At 36.5% G+C, this 19,648-nt stretch overlaps 1 protein-coding gene across 1 annotated transcript in view; it reads left to right on the plus strand.

The window, feature by feature from the left end:
- Nucleotides 1–19,648, plus strand: part of LOC144637457 (uncharacterized) — a 59,520-nt gene that overhangs the window by 9,544 nt on the left and 30,328 nt on the right. Inside the window, exons 5-31 of the mRNA XM_078496516.1 lie at nucleotides 2,245–2,311; nucleotides 2,568–2,653; nucleotides 3,287–3,344; nucleotides 3,902–3,968; nucleotides 4,379–4,440; nucleotides 5,829–5,930; nucleotides 6,388–6,459; nucleotides 7,755–7,924; nucleotides 8,299–8,377; nucleotides 9,013–9,094; nucleotides 9,321–9,369; nucleotides 9,620–9,707; nucleotides 10,361–10,429; nucleotides 10,908–11,009; nucleotides 11,492–11,572; nucleotides 11,846–11,899; nucleotides 12,680–12,827; nucleotides 13,303–13,587; nucleotides 13,964–14,095; nucleotides 14,708–14,877; nucleotides 15,395–15,532; nucleotides 15,610–15,676; nucleotides 15,856–15,955; nucleotides 16,802–16,909; nucleotides 17,452–17,527; nucleotides 18,345–18,434; nucleotides 18,759–18,825. Coding sequence (XP_078352642.1) covers nucleotides 2,245–2,311; nucleotides 2,568–2,653; nucleotides 3,287–3,344; nucleotides 3,902–3,968; nucleotides 4,379–4,440; nucleotides 5,829–5,930; nucleotides 6,388–6,459; nucleotides 7,755–7,924; nucleotides 8,299–8,377; nucleotides 9,013–9,094; nucleotides 9,321–9,369; nucleotides 9,620–9,707; nucleotides 10,361–10,429; nucleotides 10,908–11,009; nucleotides 11,492–11,572; nucleotides 11,846–11,899; nucleotides 12,680–12,827; nucleotides 13,303–13,587; nucleotides 13,964–14,095; nucleotides 14,708–14,877; nucleotides 15,395–15,532; nucleotides 15,610–15,676; nucleotides 15,856–15,955; nucleotides 16,802–16,909; nucleotides 17,452–17,527; nucleotides 18,345–18,434; nucleotides 18,759–18,825 — 2,669 coding nt within the window. The remainder of the gene's footprint in view (nucleotides 1–2,244; nucleotides 2,312–2,567; nucleotides 2,654–3,286; nucleotides 3,345–3,901; nucleotides 3,969–4,378; nucleotides 4,441–5,828; nucleotides 5,931–6,387; nucleotides 6,460–7,754; nucleotides 7,925–8,298; nucleotides 8,378–9,012; nucleotides 9,095–9,320; nucleotides 9,370–9,619; nucleotides 9,708–10,360; nucleotides 10,430–10,907; nucleotides 11,010–11,491; nucleotides 11,573–11,845; nucleotides 11,900–12,679; nucleotides 12,828–13,302; nucleotides 13,588–13,963; nucleotides 14,096–14,707; nucleotides 14,878–15,394; nucleotides 15,533–15,609; nucleotides 15,677–15,855; nucleotides 15,956–16,801; nucleotides 16,910–17,451; nucleotides 17,528–18,344; nucleotides 18,435–18,758; nucleotides 18,826–19,648) is intronic.

Below are 19,648 nucleotides of genomic sequence, written 5' to 3' on the forward strand. Positions count from 1 at the left end.
CTTCAGAGGAATGCTAGGATATTATCCTAGCATTCCTAACATATCTCACACCAGGTTCCTTCGCTTGAGCCGCGAAAGGTGTCATAATCTGTTTCGCTGTCAAAAACATTATTTAATCTAATGAAGACCAGAAAAAGATGATCATAATACCGTCGGCTAATAATTTTGTGATGTTGTGATAACAGCGCGCTGTGATTTCGAGTTTTTTAAATGTTGTCGATGTACCTCGGCAAAATCGGAGAAACAAGGAACCAGTTTTAAAGACGATTATTGAAGAAAGCGTGAAAATAAACAAATTTTTAAACTAACAACGAAAATGCACAGCACATTTTATAATACCGGGGAGGCTGTTAATAAAATACAGCCGGACTGCTGTATCGGTACACCTTGTTCGATTTTCCTGATCGAGCCTATCAAAAAACTATAGAATTTTCGAACTGACGAGCGCATATTATAGCCGCAAGTAACTTACCAAACTGAATTAGCTGCATAATGAGCGGCCGACAATAATAGAAAGGAATTTTCCTATGATTTTTTTTAAAGGCCAAAGCAGTTTAATTCTTGAACTGCGAGAGTAGCGGCCTTTTGCGTACTAGACTCGTACTGGTAACAGGCCCGTAAAATCACGAAACTGAATCTTAAAGCTGTATCGGTGCAAAGCCTTCAGAAGAAAAACGCATCCAATGGAAAACAATGCTAAATAACGCCGCACTGTTTCCATTTTCAGCATTTTGTACAATGTACAAGTGTTGTGGCAAGCATATGTGTGCAGCCGTCTTCAATAGAAACATGCACATAAAATTATTTTTAGCAGTTGTTCCATGACGCTGCACCACCTAACAGACAAAAAAAACGTTGCCAGCTAATGATTAGTTACTCTTGATTATGTATTCCATTGGGAGAACAGACTTAAAAGTATATATTGTGGCTCGATGATAAGTATCTCCGTGTTGCGGTCTAAACTATATGACCCACCAGTTGAAGGAAAGAACATTGACACAATTTTAAAGCGGAGAAGTATTAGAATTGCAGGTTACATCGGACTGTATGAGGTGCGCCGCCCGCCAGCTCCGATGAAGAAAATATTTAAAGGCGGTGCAGTATTAGAATTGCAGGTTACATCGGACTGTATGAGGCGCGCCGCCCGCCAGCTCCGATGGAGAAAATAGAATTGAGCAGAATTAGAATTGCAGGTTACATTGCTAATACTCTTGTACTGGTCAGTTTTAAAATTAATCTTTACTTCGACGATACGGCTGTATATTTTAAAGAACGAATAGAAAATTAATGTAGCGAAACATAATGTATCGCAAATAAAATGAGCCCGCTCAAATCTGTGTTTTTGTAACAAGAGTCTGACCAAATGTTACAACAAGACGGAATCTTCAATTTACTGACCATGACCTAAAAATAGTAATGTTTAATGGATTGACTTACCTGGTGACCTCCTTATTAATGATCCATGACGTGATAGCCCGGGCCATGATTATATTTAAAGCGTTTCTTGTGTATGACTGAAAAACTGAACTAAAAGGATAGCGTGCAGTTGAGCGCTTGCCTTAGTGCTGCAGAACGAGTGTCCGTGCAACCGACAATTAATTTTCACGGCACAACTGAAAGGTACGAACCATTTGCAACATGTCGTAACATATTTAGGATTTTGAACGACTTTCTGCGTGGAAGGCGCCAGCGTCACCGCAACTCGCGGCTGCAAACTCACCGTAATTTTCACTTTGTAAATCCACATGAATGATCGATCGATAGAACATAGAAATGATCATCTTGCATAAGGCGAAAACAACTTAAATCTTAAAAGGTCGAAACGTTTACGCGACATCAAAGTATCTAGAAATCATTCCTTGCTAGATGAGCTTCTTCTGTCTTTCCCCAATTGCCGCCAAAGCAGAATTCGCCGCGAACATTATAATTTATTCTGCCGCCAGAATGGAAATTGATCCATGTAATATAACACGACTGATGAGAAGATAACTCAAATGCTGCTGACAGATTATAACACTTTCTGTAACCGCAAACTAATCCTCTTAAGAAATCAGGAACTTACAGTTGACGCCGCTTGCGTCCCCTCATGCATAGAAACCTGATTCAAGCGGTGGTACTAATTTAAGAACATTAAGAGACCAACATCCTTATCTGTTTATTTTAAAATGTAAATTTTCTATAAATGCGAAATACTTTGCGCTAGACATTATGAATTTTAACAAAGTATTTCCCTTTTCGTTGCAGGGAACTATTTTCCCCATCTTTTGCAATTCGCACGTTTGCAAATGACGGCTCTGAAGTGATACAAGAGGTACTTATGTACAAAGATTGTCATTAAAACTTATTCTCAGGGAGTGCCATATTCCTTTTATAGCAGAACTTCTTGCTAAATAATAACCTCCATTTTTTTAAAATTAAAGACCTGGATTCAAAGCTGAAAGTGGTCCTTGATTAACTTTATTCTGCGTCCAGAAAATGACCGTGGCCTGGTGTGGCTTATAATTGCGTGGAAGTCAAGGCCCACAAGGGATTTTTGAATTAATTTTACCATTGCTCCTCTCCTTTAGGGTGTTTCGGACCATTGCCATTACCAAGGAACTATTCGTGGCTTGAAAGATTCAAGTGTTGTCCTTAATACTTGTTCAGGATTAAGGTATTCTTCCTTCTGGTTTGAAAAATGTTGTAACTTTAGGAAAACGAAATGCAGTTTAATATTAGTTCAGTGTAACTCTTTTTGAATAGCAGCAGAGGAATGACATAAAAAAAAAACAACAGAAGGAATTTTTTTAAGGACAGTTTTTGGTATGATTTTTATGCTTTACATTTTGAGTGCAATGTCAATATAAATATCTCGAAGATGACGAAAGTCATGCTATGAAATTGTCGTCAAAAAGGCGTCTCGTGTTGATGTTGTTGTTGTTGTCGTTGTTGTTTTTTAATTCACTGTGTTTTAATAGCTATAGACCTAGGAGTAAAAGAAAGCAAAAGCAAAACGAAACAAATTAAAAAAAAAAAAAAAAAAAAAAAAAAAAAACACTTCAAATCAAAACCCAAACCAAGCCAGACGTCGGTAATGGTTTGAAACAAATTTAAAAATAATTTAGAGATCTTTAAACTGCAACGACGGGGCAGCCATGTTAATATTTTGTATTTCCACCATCAAGATCGACGATGCAAATTAAACACAAATCTCTCTAGTGAACATCTCCACTAACATTATTTTGCGGCTGCTACATATCTTTTAACACATTTTTCCACGAAAGGATTATTATTTTGTTCTTCACAGAGGGCTTATAGATGATGGTAAAGATACATTTTACATCACACCTGACACAGGACTAGAAGTAAGTTTTACTTAAAAAGCCCCTTCAATGCTAACTGCCCGAAATACAATTTATCAATGAAGTTTAAACATTTTTTTTCTTACAATGATATCTCGTATTAGGAACTTACTCCTTCGTGTGGTTTAAGGGCGGGTTAGGTGGGGAAGGGTAAAAGAAAAAGAATATTGCGTTAGATATGCGTCTCTTTCGATGACTGGAGCGCAATGCTATTCAAAATTTCATAAAGTGTTTGATCATTACTCTAACCTTCAAAATTCCTTAAGTTATTCACTATCTCTTTACGAATTTTAGTCAGGATTCATTATTTCACATCAATCCCGAATGCTTTTCAGCCCCGCTTACCTGGCAAAGTCATTGAACTCTTCTCCTTTTATACCTTGACAAGCATATCTTATTAGTAGCAAGAAGTTGAGATTTACTAGTGACCAGCAGCGAATGGCTTTTAATGCCCTTTTTAGTTTTCTATACTACCTTTCTCCATTTGTCTTCAAGTGACCTTTAAGGTAAATTTTTATTCTATTTGATTTAAGAAAAGTAATTTACCGTCTTGTTTACAGAATGATGGAGCTCACAAAGTTTTCCAAGCCAAGGAAGACGACTTCAATCACATTCTCGATGCGTGCGGTAGACATGCAAATTATTACATAATCTACGGGGTCACTCAATAAACCTTTTAGCTTTGTGTGACCTCAAGCATTTGTAAATAGATACATTTCGCGATTGATACCATTTTCTTCAAGTTTATTTTGTGTTCGCCGTGTTCCTTTTTACAGTTCTTCCTTTAAATTACGTAACATTACATTTTATTGCATTGCATTCCATCAAATCTTATTACTTTGTTTTATTAGAAAATAAGTTTCAGTTTTCTTGTAGTCACAAAATATGATTTAGATTTTTTTGCCGTATCAAATACATCATTTCATATCGTTATTACTTGCTTTTAGTGAGAATTTTACGCGACCCTTGTAGTATATGTATATGAATTAACTCTTGAAGTATTAACCTTTTGCCTTTTCGATTCTTTATTTCCTCAGGGAACAAAGAAACACACGCAGATTCTCATCCTTCTAAAGAAAATGCTGGGACATTTTCCAGGGTAATATTATTATTATTACCTTTTTTCATCTTGCATTTTTCGGTGAAAACTGTGAAAAATTAACTTATAATTATGCACTCGTCATCACTCATCAGCGCCAAAAAAATACATGTCGAACACTTTAATTTTATGTTGCATGATTGGTTTTTAAGGTTTAAAAAAGATTTTGTCAAATTTCAATTTGCGGCTGTTATTTGTTAATAACATAAATAAGGCCAAGGCACATGCCATTTGCCTAATTTGGTGATAATAATGTCGCTCCAAGAGAGGATATGACGCTGTCGTGCAAAAACGACCTCCGAACCCAATCTGATTTTTAACTAATGATTTCTAGATAATTTTCTAATTTTGTTGTATAAACCTGAATGAAAATGTTTTTCCATGAAAAAACATAAACCATAAAACGATCTGACCCAAATGTTCACTGTGTTCGTCTGTGGCAAGTAAACATGATATCAAGACAGGCTGCACAAATCATGCTCTTAAGGCTGTTAAAAAAGGAAAATATCTTGAATATAATTAAATGGAATACAACTAAGCTTACCAATGCTGTCTACCCATAATACCATTGGTTTATATCGTTGCTGTTTATGCTTTCCACATCGTCCACGTTTCTTCACTTAGGTGTTGTTCAGGTGGGATATAACTCACCTCTTTTCCCAGTCCTAGGCTATACCGAGGTTTTACAGCTCTTTTTTTCATCGCGGATTGAGGGTTCTTTTGAAATCTTTCTCTTTGAGGTGGAAATACTATTAGAAAAGCTGGTTTTCACCGGTCATAAGAACAAGTACAAGTACAAGGACGAGAATTAGCTATAGCATAACCCCGTAAGATAAACGCCGGAGCAAACTGTACTTCTCCTCTTTGTGCTGTCCTTAAGTGATATAAGCATAAACATACTCACGAGAAGAACATATGTGCATAAGCTTCTGCTTACCCCTAGTGAGGTAAGCATAATACCAATCAGGTTTGTTCGCTCTCCTTATGTACTTATGCCAATTTTCTACTTGTGCTTATGCTTAATTTGCTTATGCCCAGTTAAAAACAGCTATATTGAGGTAGGCGAAGCGCGGCACAAATGACGAAAGATTATTAGTGACGCTCAATTTCGTGTATTATTGTAGAAATGATATCAAAATTCAATATCAACGTTAATAAGGTATATTCTCTCAGCGAATGGGCCTGTAAAAGTAAGAAAAAATGTATAATGATGGTTCTTATAAATTATCCGGCACCTTCCACATAGCGTCGACGCTGAATCATTATTCAAGTGGAGAAACATGACTTTAGTTTTGTATCGTGTATGTTTGGCGGCTGAAACAATAATCCAAAATTGGTATGTGAATTGTGTATAAAATATGAAAACATTGGTCGTTCATTTCTTTCAGATACGACGCAGCATATCAAATGTGGACGCATTCTACAAGCCGTACCTAACAACAGATGAGACGCGATACAACGAGCTAATGCTTGTGGCGGACTTCAGAATGGTTAGTGATGAAGACATTTACCAATAGAGCGGTTATATAGCATTGTATATGCATAAATATAACTATTTCAGCTATATTATATGGAAAAATTTTTCGAGTTTTTGAAGTCGAGTAATAAACGAATGGATATAAAGAACTCGTTTTTCGGCAGCCTTTAACATGTAAAATTAAATAGTAAAGTGATTATTTTCTTTGTTCCGCTCACCACGATATTCTGATCAATTCTTCACAAACCCCGGTACGTTCTTAGATCACTTGGGTAAATTTGTATTGCCTATGTATTACTGGTGCACCCGAACAGATGGTGCAAAATGTCCTATGTTGCGGCCTAATAGACTAACATTGTGCTGACACGTGAGATAGATAACTTGATTGGGTATATTAATAAATCTTATATTAAAATTACAATAACAGTAGAGAATATAACGACATTTGCTATTTTACTTTTATTTCACAGTATATGCAATATAACAATGACACCAAGGCTCTTACAGATCACGTTATAACATTAGCGAATGCTGTTGATGCGGTAAGTGATTTCAAAACCGTTGAAACCAAAATAGCTTCTTTATATAGCTTTTAAATTTGTAAATTTTAGCTTCATCTAGGATAACAGCTTTTACATGGGAATTCAGTTCCCCCTGCTGTTATCCTCCAACTAGTTTTATTATTATTATTATTATTATTATTATTATTATTATTATTATTATTATTATTATTATTATTATTATTATTATTATATATTTTTTCTTTTTCGTTGTAAATGTTTATTGTAATGTTTGGGAAATCTTAATAAATAAATAAATAAATTCAATTCAATTACAAAGTTGGCTCAGGGGTGGGAGGAGATGGAGTCTGGTAATGGTGACAGGTCGGGAATTTTGTGTCCCAAAATGACTCATATGTATCAAGGTTTTAACAACATTCAAATGATATAACATTCCCTTACTTTCAAAAATAATCATTTTTGACTTACTTAGCAACATTTAACAATGTGGAAAAATTATTTTACCCTACTATTTTGGTTAACTTTGTTCGTACAAGAGTAACTAGCAATTATGTAACTTTTAATAAGCATACTTGAGTTCTATTCAGCGTCTTGTGACATCACACTCGAATTCTGACCAGGTAAAAAGTTACAAATCATCTATGGGAAAATTTTTACTTCTTTTCGGCCACAATGCAAGAAAAGCCAATCAGACTGCTAGCTCACCGCCGCCAATGTTAAGAATTAATGATTGTAAAATCAAAGAGCTCTTCGAGCCACGACCATTTTTTTTTTTAAAGTTTAGTTTTCATTCCTTGAAAATATATGAGCAGCAGGTTATTCAAATATTTTTTTGATGCACTTGATAACAGATAATCGGCGGAATGTCTATTACATTGATATAAGATATATTCGTCTCACGTGACTTAGAATGTCTGATTAGCACACTCGTGTAGGTATCTGGATGGGGAGCTAGAGGTTGCGAGTTCAAATCCCAGAGGAGACAGATTTTTTTCCTTTTTTTTTTCTTTTTTTAACCCCTAGCACTAAAATGGTTTGTTTATTATATCGCTCCGTAGGTATACATTGCAGAATAATTTACATGTAAGCCGTTAAGTAATAACGCTGTAAATAAATATATCAGAACATGTAGACGGATTCAGGTACACATGTACTTGTGCTGTTAAATCTGAAAAGCTCGACCGACCAACGAGTGCCATTGGGCTACCCACTATACTCCTGAATTAAAAATTCAGTCGTAAAAACGCTAAACGTAGTAATGCACTAGTAATTTGTCGTTAAGGATTGTCTGTTTGTGTTACTTTTTCTCTATTAAGATTTATCAACGGATAAATATCAGAATAGTCATGAAAGCACTAGAAATCTGGACAAATGGTGATCCTTACGAGCGTGCGTCGACAGGTGAAGCTGACCTGGGACGGTTTAACACTTATCGACGAGACCATTTGTTGACAAAATTTCCTCACGACAATGCACAGCTACTGAGGTAAGGAATACTCGTTTATAAACGTTTCTAAACAATGTCATGTCATCGGCACAGTATTTTGCACAGCGAAGAGCGCAACGCTGCAACACTGAGCGCATCGCTGTAAGACAATGCCACTTGGTGTTGAAAATAGAGTATAAATCCCTCTACCAAACGAGAAGTTTTGTCTTATACATACAGAAGTTTTTGCAAACTTTTTAAAAGTAAATAACAAAACATAGTGTTTGATGCAAGATAACGAGAAGAAAAGTGGGCACCGCTGAGTTGTTCTGGACAAATAGTTTGAACAATGTGTTCGCAATTACGTTTACTCAGCAGTACAAGCCGGCACACTCTGACTTTTCTAAGTATTAATAATATTGTTTTGGTTTCAGCTCATGGTGGTGGTCAGATTGTGCAGGCATGGCATATGTGTTTGGGATGTGTGGAGGTGTCTCATCTGGTATTAATGGAGTAAGTAATTACGTGGTTAAAATTGGCTGTAAAAGGAACTATGACATGTATTTCTAGTTGGTCCTAATAAGAAAGACGAAATAATTCAGTGATCACTTGAGAGAGACAAACTATTTAACTTAACTTCATGATTGGAATAATCAAAACATATAAATTGCTTTTTTGCTGTTGATGATGCTTTTTGTGGCATCCCCCCTCTCTTGTACGTTCAAAATCTCTAAACTTCATCAAACCAAACGGAAAGCAGCCACTCTGTTTTACCACAAAGGACCAGGACATGGCAGTAAAGCAGTCAGTTTTTGAAGCAAGTTTAATTTTATTTGATTGCTTTTTTTAAAAAAAATTAAACCGAGGCAAAAAGAAACAAACGTGTGACAAAGAGCCACGATTAGTTTTGGTGTTTCTTCTAACCAATCGAGAATGTAGTTTTTTTTTTAGCCAATTACTGAACGTAGTAATGCGGCAATGTATACTTTCGAAACCCAAGTGATACGAAAAATTGTTTTATATTTTCTCAAAAAGTGTAGATAGTGAAAAATACAATACCTTTTTCATTATTCATAAAAAAAATCCTATTGATTTGGCAGGGTTTTCTTATAATTAACAAGTTTTCTGACTTTTTTTCTTTGTCGCAGTGGAGTTTTGGCAGCATCATTGGCCCTTACGTAACGGTTGCTCATGAAATGGGTCACAACTTTGGATTCAGTCATGACACAGGTGAATCTAACAAGTCACAAGTTGGAGGCCTGAAGATGATCCTGATTACGACTAAGAAAATACTAGTTAGCAAGCCCACTCAGTCTGTATCTGTGGGCTGGTTATTAATACTGCAAACTTTCGCTGCTTCTAGTTTTTAAACTATTTGAGTCAGATATTCTATAATAGCATCTTTTTTGTTAGTATTTAACCTGATGTTTCCTTATTTTTCGCTTTTTTTCTTCAGGGTATTGCAAATGCTTAACTCCTAGGGGATGTATCATGGGCGGACACAAGTATGTAATAAAAAGACAAATCAGTATGCAAATATTTTAAGCGTTCTGACACTATATTCTGTTCTTTACAACTTTTGAAAAACGGCAGAGAATTGTAGCATTAATTTGGAAATGAAGATTGGAAGTCTAAAACGGGAAAAAATTACGATGCACCACAAATTTGCCCTTGCATCTGGGAAACGATACATAGTTATTGGACAGCTAAAATAATTCATATTGTAAAATAATACGTATTGTAACTGGTTCACAGAACCAGAGTGGCAGGATTTTCTAACTGCAGCCTGGAGTCGCTGAAGAGGCTCAACGATTGGTGTCTGTACAATGTGCCAACTTTTAAGGTATCTTTAGCTATACGAGCTTTGCCAATATCGAATCTTGACTTCACACTGTGTGCTGTCCTTATATAGATAAACACCTCCAATTTCAGTTGGTTGCTCGGATAGAAGTTGTATTATTTTTTACTCAGTTGTTAAAGTCCTCGCAGGAGACCTGTATGGAAGAACCTTTGACCGGGGCAATAAATACAAAACGAACACAGCGAGGTCTGTACTCACGACCGAAGTCAAGTTTCTCCAATACGGGAGACCGAACTAGATGAAAATCTAGTTGAAAAACTAGACCGCGGTCAATTTCGATTGAACCAGTCAACTTCTGCAATTGTTAGTCCGACGTCCTTGTGAGAAATGGGAATATAGAAAGGGAAAATTATAATTCTAGCAACAAATAAATTTTAAAATATTTCCATTTTGATCTAGTATGCAAATATCTTAGCAATTTGCAAGGAAAACTGTTTCCATAAGCCAAAAGAGTATGTATAGTTTAATCAACAATTACTCAAACGTATCTAATTATCATATGCATTCTTGAAATGAAAAGAGTCAATTTCAATGTTACTTTAACCCGGCTGCAGTGATAACTTTATTCGTATCAGCTTTAGCCTTTTTTTCTAACCGTCTTCGGTTAAGAGTAACAGAGTGATTCTTTTTTTAAGGCTCATAACAGTTATTGTGGAAATGGAATACGCGAGGAAGGAGAGGAATGTGACTGTGGCACTCCTGAGGTTTGTTTACATGAGAAGTCGGACGCTTTGCTACGCGAGCGACGTTTTCCAAGCACAGGCTACGCGAGCGCCTGACCCCCTCCCCTCCCCCCCCTTACACCACCACCCTCTTCAAGCACTCCCCCCCAACCCACTGGCATTTTGGTCTTGATTGTTATCTAAAAGCCGTGGTATCTATGCAAAGAATTGCTTATGTGGCAGCAGCATAGACCAAAGTAAAGGTGACAAGGCCAGAAGCGCTTTTTAGTGTTTTTCTCTCCCACTCAACACAAAAGTAGCATCTTACTAAAAGACGACGTTCAAAGTTATAGACAACTTGGCCGTTCTTTACCTTAATATTTATCGTGTAAGAACTCCTTATAGGCAACTATGTTCTCACAGCCAGTCTTTTGGATAACAATAACATTAATTCTGCCTTTTTTTATACGATTTATATCACTTAAGCTAAAATAAAGAAGCTTTGTTTTAACACCCGCAGATGTGTATGGCTAAAGATCCTTGTTGTGAGCCCCACAACTGTGTTCTCAAGAAGGAATCACAGTGCAGTGACCTGCATCACTCATGCTGTGAGAATTGCCTGGTAAGACAATGATTGGTAAATATTAATAATTAAGCTAAGTTCAATTTAAAAAAATCAACCCCATGACAATAACAACAATAGCAATAGAAAAAGCAAACAGAAAGCAGAAAACAATACATGAACACAACTCGTAGTGTAATCACTTTAATACTGATATGTTTCATTTAAATAGTTACGGTTAAATCATGTACATCACAACAAGTAGTAGAGTCTTTTCTTCAACTTGATACTTTCATTTTAACATTAACAGACCTTAATTTGGAACCACTTTGTAAGCATAATGGCCAACACTGCTCAATAGCTTTCATCTTGAATGGTTACATACTTGGTGTTTGATCCACTGCAGTCATAACTATGCTGCAGTCAACTTGATGTGACGTACTGACCGATTTTCACACAAGTGAATTTATGTCTTATTGTAACTATAATGTTAACAGGGTGTATCATTTGTTCAAGTTATGCCATTTTCTTTTTGCTTTTAGTATAAGAAGCAAGGATCTTTATGTCGTGGAGTAAAAACAGATTGTGATGTGCCAGAATACTGCCCTGGTGATTCGAGAGACGTAAGTAAAATAGAAACATGCGCAGTAGATAGTCTTGCGGTCAACCATCCGTTTGTTGCTATATGTTGTTTACAGATAAATACATCAGCTAAAATTGGAATAGTTTGAAAAAGAGAATAGAAACAGCTATAAGCCCAAACTTTGACACGTGTAAAGCCTCTGGCGAGCGGGGTACAGAAACAAAGTCATGCTCAGTTTTTGTATATCAACTTACACGTGTTTCAGCTTTTGTCTTAGTGTTACCCTGTGATTTTGTTTATCCTTTAATCGTAGTGTCCGGAGGATACTTTCATTATCAATGGATACCCATGCAATCAGACTAAAACGGTACGTTAAATTGACATGCATTATAAAAGCTAAAAAACTTACAAAGGCTTTATTATTTTAAATCGTAGTGGTCAGTATTCTACAGACAAGTGTTACAGCTTCTTAAACGCTGAAATAAGGAGTCAAAAGGCATTCTTTGGGACGGTTAACGTTATTTAAAGACATTGCTGAGTTTGTTTGAGGGACGTTATGGTTTGAAATACGATACAGATTTTGAACATCTTGGTTTAAATAATGTGTAGGTGTTTGCCGTTTTGATTTAAGAAAGGGCAAAGATCTATAAGTTAAAATAAAGTGTTAAATTACGAGTATTTAAGTGTTATAGAATCAAGCTCATATGTAGCACATTTCCACTAGTACAGTTGTGAGAAGTAGCTTTATTGGGATAACCACAAGAACGAGATTTGCAACGCCCCTATGGCAGTCCACTTCAACCCTGGGCATGTAGCCTTGTCGTGGTTGCGAGGCTTGGATGTCTGAATGAACCCAAGAGCTATGTTGGTTTGAACATTAGCCCCTGGTAGGTTTAATCATGCGAGACTGGTCAAGCGGGAGAAACCTGACAAAAGACATTCACTAGTTGTGGGTTGGGCGTGAGGCCAATCACCCCACCTTTTAAAATTCAAACAATTACAAAAGCATTGTGCTTCACATGGCGTGGAGAGGCCCAGTGGATGCCTGCCAAAGGATACGCACGACAACTTTATTTTGTTGGAAAAATGCATCATACAGAGGTGAAACCTGCTCAACCACAATTTAATGTTTTTATTTTTCCTAAAGGTTATACAAGGCAACACAAACTTTCACAACGTGAAAAGCAGAAACCTGAACCCTAGAATCAGCGCTCGCTATGTTCGTATTAGTCCTCAATACTGGTATGGATGGCCGTGTCTTCGAACAGAATTCATGGGCTGCTCTGCGGATGAAGGTAATAATATATGAGTTGAGGATGTATCTTGATTAGTACTATTTTAAGAGGAGAACTGAATAAGAAAAATGTAAATGCAAATATGCAAGAAATGTTAAACGGATACCTATAGACGCGTTTTTGAACTAAAGGAGAAAAATACTAAAAATATATATTCAGCATTTAAATAGGGACAAACGCCGTATAAAATGTTTTCCGTCCACATTCAGATCCGGATAAATTTGAAAACGACGCTTTTCATCGCACGCATCTTTTTTTTTTCATCGCTCCGTTTTCGTTGACCAAAAACGCCGTTTCAGTGTGGACGGTTGGCCTACCCGAATAAAAAAAATATTCGTTTTCAATTTAACCCGGGTTACGGTGTGGACAGGGCCTCAGGTTATGGACTAGGCATATGGCGCTCTCAGGAGTTAAGTGAACGCAATACTGTATGTTATATTTTTCTTGATCTTTGTTTTGCTTTGTTTTTTTATAGTCAGTCCAAGTGCTCCAACACCTTTAAAGTCTTATGGTCTCGATCTTTGTCTCACACCATCAGACAAGACTTGTTCACCCGGAGACAACGACCCTCTCATATACATATCGGGTGGTTTATGCTCAGAGAGCCATCTCCAATTCGAGCTGGGCTCGGACGGAGTATTACGTCACACTTGTAGTGGGAAAATGGTCTGTCCTGAAAATGGCGGAACTCATGACGGTGCAAGGATTGTTGTCAGCAGCACCTGTACAGTGGAGAACTCTAAGTTTGAGCGTACAGCAGGTAACTGCCACGCTGCTTTTCTTGAATTTAAAACTTAAACTATTTCTGTAAATGCTTTTAAAAACGATTTTTCGTCTAGGAGTCGTAGACCTTCTACCGTAGCATTTTCTCTACTCGACGATTACGTGTTAAATTCTTTAAAAGTCTTATAAAAACTTTGTGGTTAATCAGAACGATGTCTAAATTAAAACTACTAGTTCATCGATGGTAAAGCAACAACAACTTACCATGCAGGCTGGCCCAGTTATAAGTTGCTACTACTCGATAAGGAAAAGTGTCAAACATTCTAATGATTGGACCGGTACATGTCTGTAATGTCCGCACGTGCTTTACATATCTGTGCACTATCAACATACCTGCATTTTGATTTTTATAGGTCGATCTCTGAAGCATATCAAGACTGGTAAATGTCTACACACCAACGGTGGTTGGCCTGGTGTTGACAGGAACATGGTATTGTGGTCAGGATGCGATGTACAGAGGCTAGAGATATGGTTCATGAAACAAGGTAAGAATTTCTAATAGAAAGTTGCAAAAGAAGATGTTTAGGGTATAGTTCTTCAACTAGGAATAAACTTTGGCAATTTCCTTGGATTTCTTTAGTAGTAAATTCTATGGCTAAGCATTGGGAAACGATGAGGATATGGGGAGATTTGCTATGCAAAATGAAAAATGGTTCGTTTAAAGGTTGGAGAACTGAAGCTCAATGTAAAAAAAGACAAGTAAAAGGATAAAAGAATGAAAAAATGTATGCAGGCCAGTAATTGACCTCATCTCCTATGGAATGAAGCGACTACGAGGGTCACAACTTACCCCTCCCCCAGGATAGAACGGCTGCTCAATCACCGTTTCCTCGAAAGATTTTTTTCAGATTTTCCCAACAATTCTCTAGCACTCGGTAGGTAGTGGCACAGTAAGAGCCGTGTCTTCGAGCAGGACTCAAGCTTGGACTGCTCGGCCCCAAATCTAGCGCACTAACCATTATTTCACCGCGCCTCCCAATGAAAAAATATATCCTTACTAACAAATTACTATATATTCATGCTAGTGTGAAAAACTACCCTTTAACTATAAGTGCATATCTATTTTATTTTTGTACAATTGCACATCCCGTATGTAGAGTGCGTAGAACCGCTTGGTATGCAGAACGGTGACATCAAAGACAACCAAATCACAGCTACGTCATCAAGATCAGCTGATCTTCCTCATTATGGACGGTTACATAACAACAAGTACTGGTGTGCAGCGAAGAAAAGTAAAAACGAATATATACAAGTTGATCTTGGCCAGGTGAGTAAAATTAAAATATGATTTTTTTTTTTTACGTTTTTGTGCTTGCATGAAAAAAAGAGCATTATTTGCATTTATGACGCATTCCTTCGCATAAGTTTCCATTGAATACGCAAGATCGAGTACAATTCAGAAAAACCGTTAAAGGCCTATTCAATCGTCAATACAGACTTGATAGGTCACGCGAGAATAAAGGAATTGAATTACTGAAAAATGGCTAAACTAACCAAGCCGCCATTGCAATGAAACAATTTATCACTTAAGACTGCATATGAACGTTTGACAAAATCAATCTAACCTTTATCTTATGATAAATAAATAACATAGTTCGAGAAGGAACGATCACGTGACACAGCCCGAATTCCAAGACTTTAAACAGATCTAAATACAACGGGATAATCTAAAATCGTCATTGCCACAGCTCGTAAAGAGATGTAAGGCAATACAATGTCAAAAGATTTTAATTACCAATGACATTGCAACTGCTTACTTCTGTTGCCTTCAATTTCAATTTAAGGTAAAAACGCTCAACAAAATTTTGATACAAGGACGAGGAAACAGGTATGACTGGGTAACAGGCTTCTTCTTGTACTACAGTGATGATGGTCAGCGGTGGACAGGCTACACAGAGAGCGGTGACAAAAATCACTCAAACGTACGTCAATCTATATGTATGAATTAATGCGTTTTTCACTCATTAAATTTATTAGCGAAGCTTTTTTTCTTGCTTAGTCTATTTGCTACCTTGGAAAATGCAGTGAAATTCACGAAACTCAGTGCAAGGACTTATGGGGAGCTAGTAAGTAAATGTGAATAAAGTAAATGTGATTTTTTGTAAGCTTCTCTTATATTAAAAAAGGGGGTTTATCTTGACGCATTATTTGAAAGTATGTGTTGGCTTTGTCAGTTATAAGCACAAAACGTATGTTGATCAACGTTCTATTATTTTTATTATCGTTACGTTACAATCATTTATAGCTGCCAACAACGCTGACAAAGGATGCTATGACAAACTCAACACCGAGGCTGCGGGATATGGTACATGTGATCTTGCTACCAATTCATCATGTGCTGCAAGGTATACATGAATACATTAAAGTTGCAAGTTGATTTAACATTTGAATGATAGATTCAAAATAAAAGAAAAATGATGCGCATGGAAGGCTGGGGTCCCTGGTCACACAGCACGCCATAGCACCTTTCGCCGGGTAATCCTGTTCCATTCCCAGTGTTTACAATCCTATCTAAAAGGCAAACATTTCTTTATGGGATCTAAACCAGTTTTATTTCATCTGATCTAAACTATTTGTTATGGCATCCAAAGTCGAGTCCACGATTCTGATCTGTAGTTTCCGGGTTGGGAATGTGTAAAACATCCTCGTATCATTTCTTTGTATCTTGTCTTCCTTTTTCTTGTCTTGTCTTAGATAGAGCTGAAAAAACAATGCATGCCATGACCTAAAGCAGAATGTGATTGAATTAATATATCAAACACCAGGGACAGTGTTTCATCAGGATATCCAAACATTGAGAAGAGAGTTGACAATACGACGCGCGCGGAATAATTTTCACGAAAACAAAGGTGTTTTGATAGCCGATGAAACATTATCTCGAGTATTAGATATATCTACTCAAACGAAACGAAAGCTTTGGAGTAAACGGATAAAAAAATCGCAAAAATCCATTCAATTAAGACCGGGTATCCAAAACCTCTTTCACGGTTATGATTTTCTTTGTTTTAACTTGATGAATCATAAATAAGTTTAGAACTGAACTTGATTATATAATTTATAAGACAAACAGCACAATTCAAATCATAGACGCGCATATGTAAAACCTTAACAAGTTATAAGGCTATTAATTGACCTTTTAATATCTTTATGACGACAAAAAGATGATCAAAAAATACATTTTGAATATTTAGTGACGTTTTATGCGGCCAGCTGCAATGTCAGGACAGCAGAGATTCTCCTGTTGTTGACTATGGATGGACATACGCTAAAATCGCTTTGGACAACGGGAAGCAATGCAGGTGAGAAACTATGTTTTTTTTATCACTTTTTGGAGCAACTTGTTAATGAGATATTTGAAACGTCTGTTGAATTGTTAAAGTCTAGATTAAGTGGCAAGAGACTCGAATGAGAGAAAATTAAATAAACTCTTGCTTAATTATATGCGCTCTCATCAAGGTTTCAATATTGTGCTTTATCATTCAACAAATGCGCGCGCTGCCCATACATATATGGTCAAAATGTTAACGTTATCTGTCATCCGTACATAACAGATATCCTGCGATATTCGTAGGTTGCAAAGATTCGTCCGGAGTCTTGTAAAGTGCTGCATAGTTACAGTTTTTCTATCTGCAAAATGTGTTTCGTAAACAATTTGTTGAATAATAAAATAATTATCCTGCTCAATGGCCTCGTCGGCTAAATATCAGGCGAAATTCCGCGCGATTGAGCAGGATAATGATAAAATTAATGTGTGTCAAAATACTGAATACTTAATCAATTATGGTAAAATGTTAGCAACGTAACGGTAACTGTATTTCCATTAATACGTTTTTCCCTTCAGTGCTGCATCCTTAAAATCGATCGATGATCTTGGTCTTGGAATGGTTAGAGAGGGAACAAAATGTGGAGTAGATAAGGTACCATGCGTAGTTTATTTTGATACTGGAAATTGTGTCATTCTTCGATCCCTTGTTGAAATAAAACCATTTTGCTTGAGATATTTTAATGCGTACCCGCCATATATTTATTTTTAAATGAAATTGTTCAGTTGTTCTTGTACATCTTGCATAGGCACACTTTTTACTATTCACTTTTGACCATATTTACATTATGGGCTAATGAAGTGTTTCGTAATTGCCCGCGCGTATTTTCAAACTCCCGAATAACAAAAGTGTTTAAGCATTGCTTATTACAGTTTAACTGTTCCATAATTTTATTCCAATGTTTTTCATAAGAAGTAAATTTTGACTAGCAGTTCTACCCTATGTAGGGAAATTTCTGGTTTAATTTTGGATTATTATGTTCAAACTTCAGCATATTAAAGCTTTACAAGATAACACCCCATCAAGAAATTTGGTTGGTGAATTAAAAAATGAGCAAGGGGCCTGTGCGACTTAAAGCCAAATATAAATAACGACGACAAATGGCGTTTCATTTTTTCTCTTAAAAAGCTTATAGAAGTAGACGTTCCTGTGAAAAACAAACAAAACCAAACCACTTAGCCTGCAGTGCAGGCGTTTTCCGTGGGCGCGCGTAGTATTACTTCACGATCGAGTAGATTCGCCGCCATGTTCCCCAATCCTTTCCCGAGTAAGAATCCAAGATGGCGCCCGATCTAAAATCCATTCGAATGCGCTCACTAAATACGCCTGCTCTGCAGGCTATTTTACACTCGTAAGGGGTTAAAGGCAAAATGGAAATTACCACAAATGTGTTTTACAAAAAAATGTTTAGATGTGCGTCAATTACAAGTGCCAGTCGTTTAATGATCTCAACATCGGCAAGTGTCCAATTGTAAACAACAAAGAGTGTGGTGGAAGAGGGGTGAGTAGAGGTTAAATATTTATTTAACTAAATTTATTCATTTATTATTTTGTAGATGTAAGCTTGTTGTTGCAATGAAATAAGACAATTTTAGTAATTTTTCAGGCTGTGTTTCTGTGGTATAAAGCGATGCGAAGTTTTTCTAATCCCACTCTCTCTTAAAATGGTCTGCATTGCAGAAGTATCTGCGTGCAAATATGTATGTCAGTTCTTTTAGTGTTTTGTAAGTGTTACAAGAGAATATTACTTCATATCTTCTTGAGTATTAACAATAGACTGTGATTCTCCCTAATTAATTCAATACACCGATCTATGTGTGTTTAGGTCTGCACAAATAAAAAGTCTTGTCATTGCGAAGGTGGCTTTGATCACAAAGATGGCTGTGCTTCCGGTAAGACTGAAAGAGTTTCAATTTAAATTTTGCACCGAAGAATATCGACAAACGATTTCTTGTTTAAAATAGGAATTAAAGATGTCTCTAAGTGCTCCTTCTGCCGTGAGGCACCAGAAAAACTACTTCACCTTTTCTGGAAATGCCCTAAAACGGAATCCTTCAGGACCGATATGACAACTCGGCTGAAGCAGTGCAAAATCATTCCAAACAATAATTCATTGGAGTGTACTGTTGCTATGGGTTTAACACCAGGTTCTTCTCAATATCACTATCAAATCAATTTCTGTTGCCTTCTTGGAAAACATTTTATTTGGCTTTGCCATACAAAAGAAACTATCCCCCACATAGACGGTTTCCGGCGATATCTTAAACTTGCATATGAAACAGAACAGATATCAAAAACCACTACTGCGAAGAAATGGGAACTTTTGAACAATTCCATTTAAGAAGGTTAAATACCCAAAGAGAACCCTTGTATCTCCTGGCATTCCATTTTCTAGCCCCACTTGCCTTGAAAATGTCACCAACAGTCCTGTATTTTTCTGCCATAATATAGATTTCTACTTTTTTTCCTGTTAAACGCCTCAGTGCTTATTATTTTATTTTATTTATTTATTTATTTATTTTTTTATTTTTTTTGCTAACCAGTGCAGAGTTTTGTAAAGCGCGTTTCCTTACATTTCATTTATATAATTACCCTTGTAAATTTTTATTGTACTGTTGCGAGCATTAATAAAAAAAAGAGTTGAAAATAACTGTACACACAAATTTCCCACGTACGTTTCCTCATTTCCGTAAATATAGAAAATAACACCACCCC

Source organism: Oculina patagonica, chromosome 14, assembly GCF_052425735.1.
Source record: "Oculina patagonica isolate OP01 chromosome 14, crgOcupat, whole genome shotgun sequence".
In the NCBI taxonomy this organism is placed as follows: Eukaryota; Metazoa; Cnidaria; class Anthozoa; order Scleractinia; family Oculinidae; genus Oculina; species Oculina patagonica.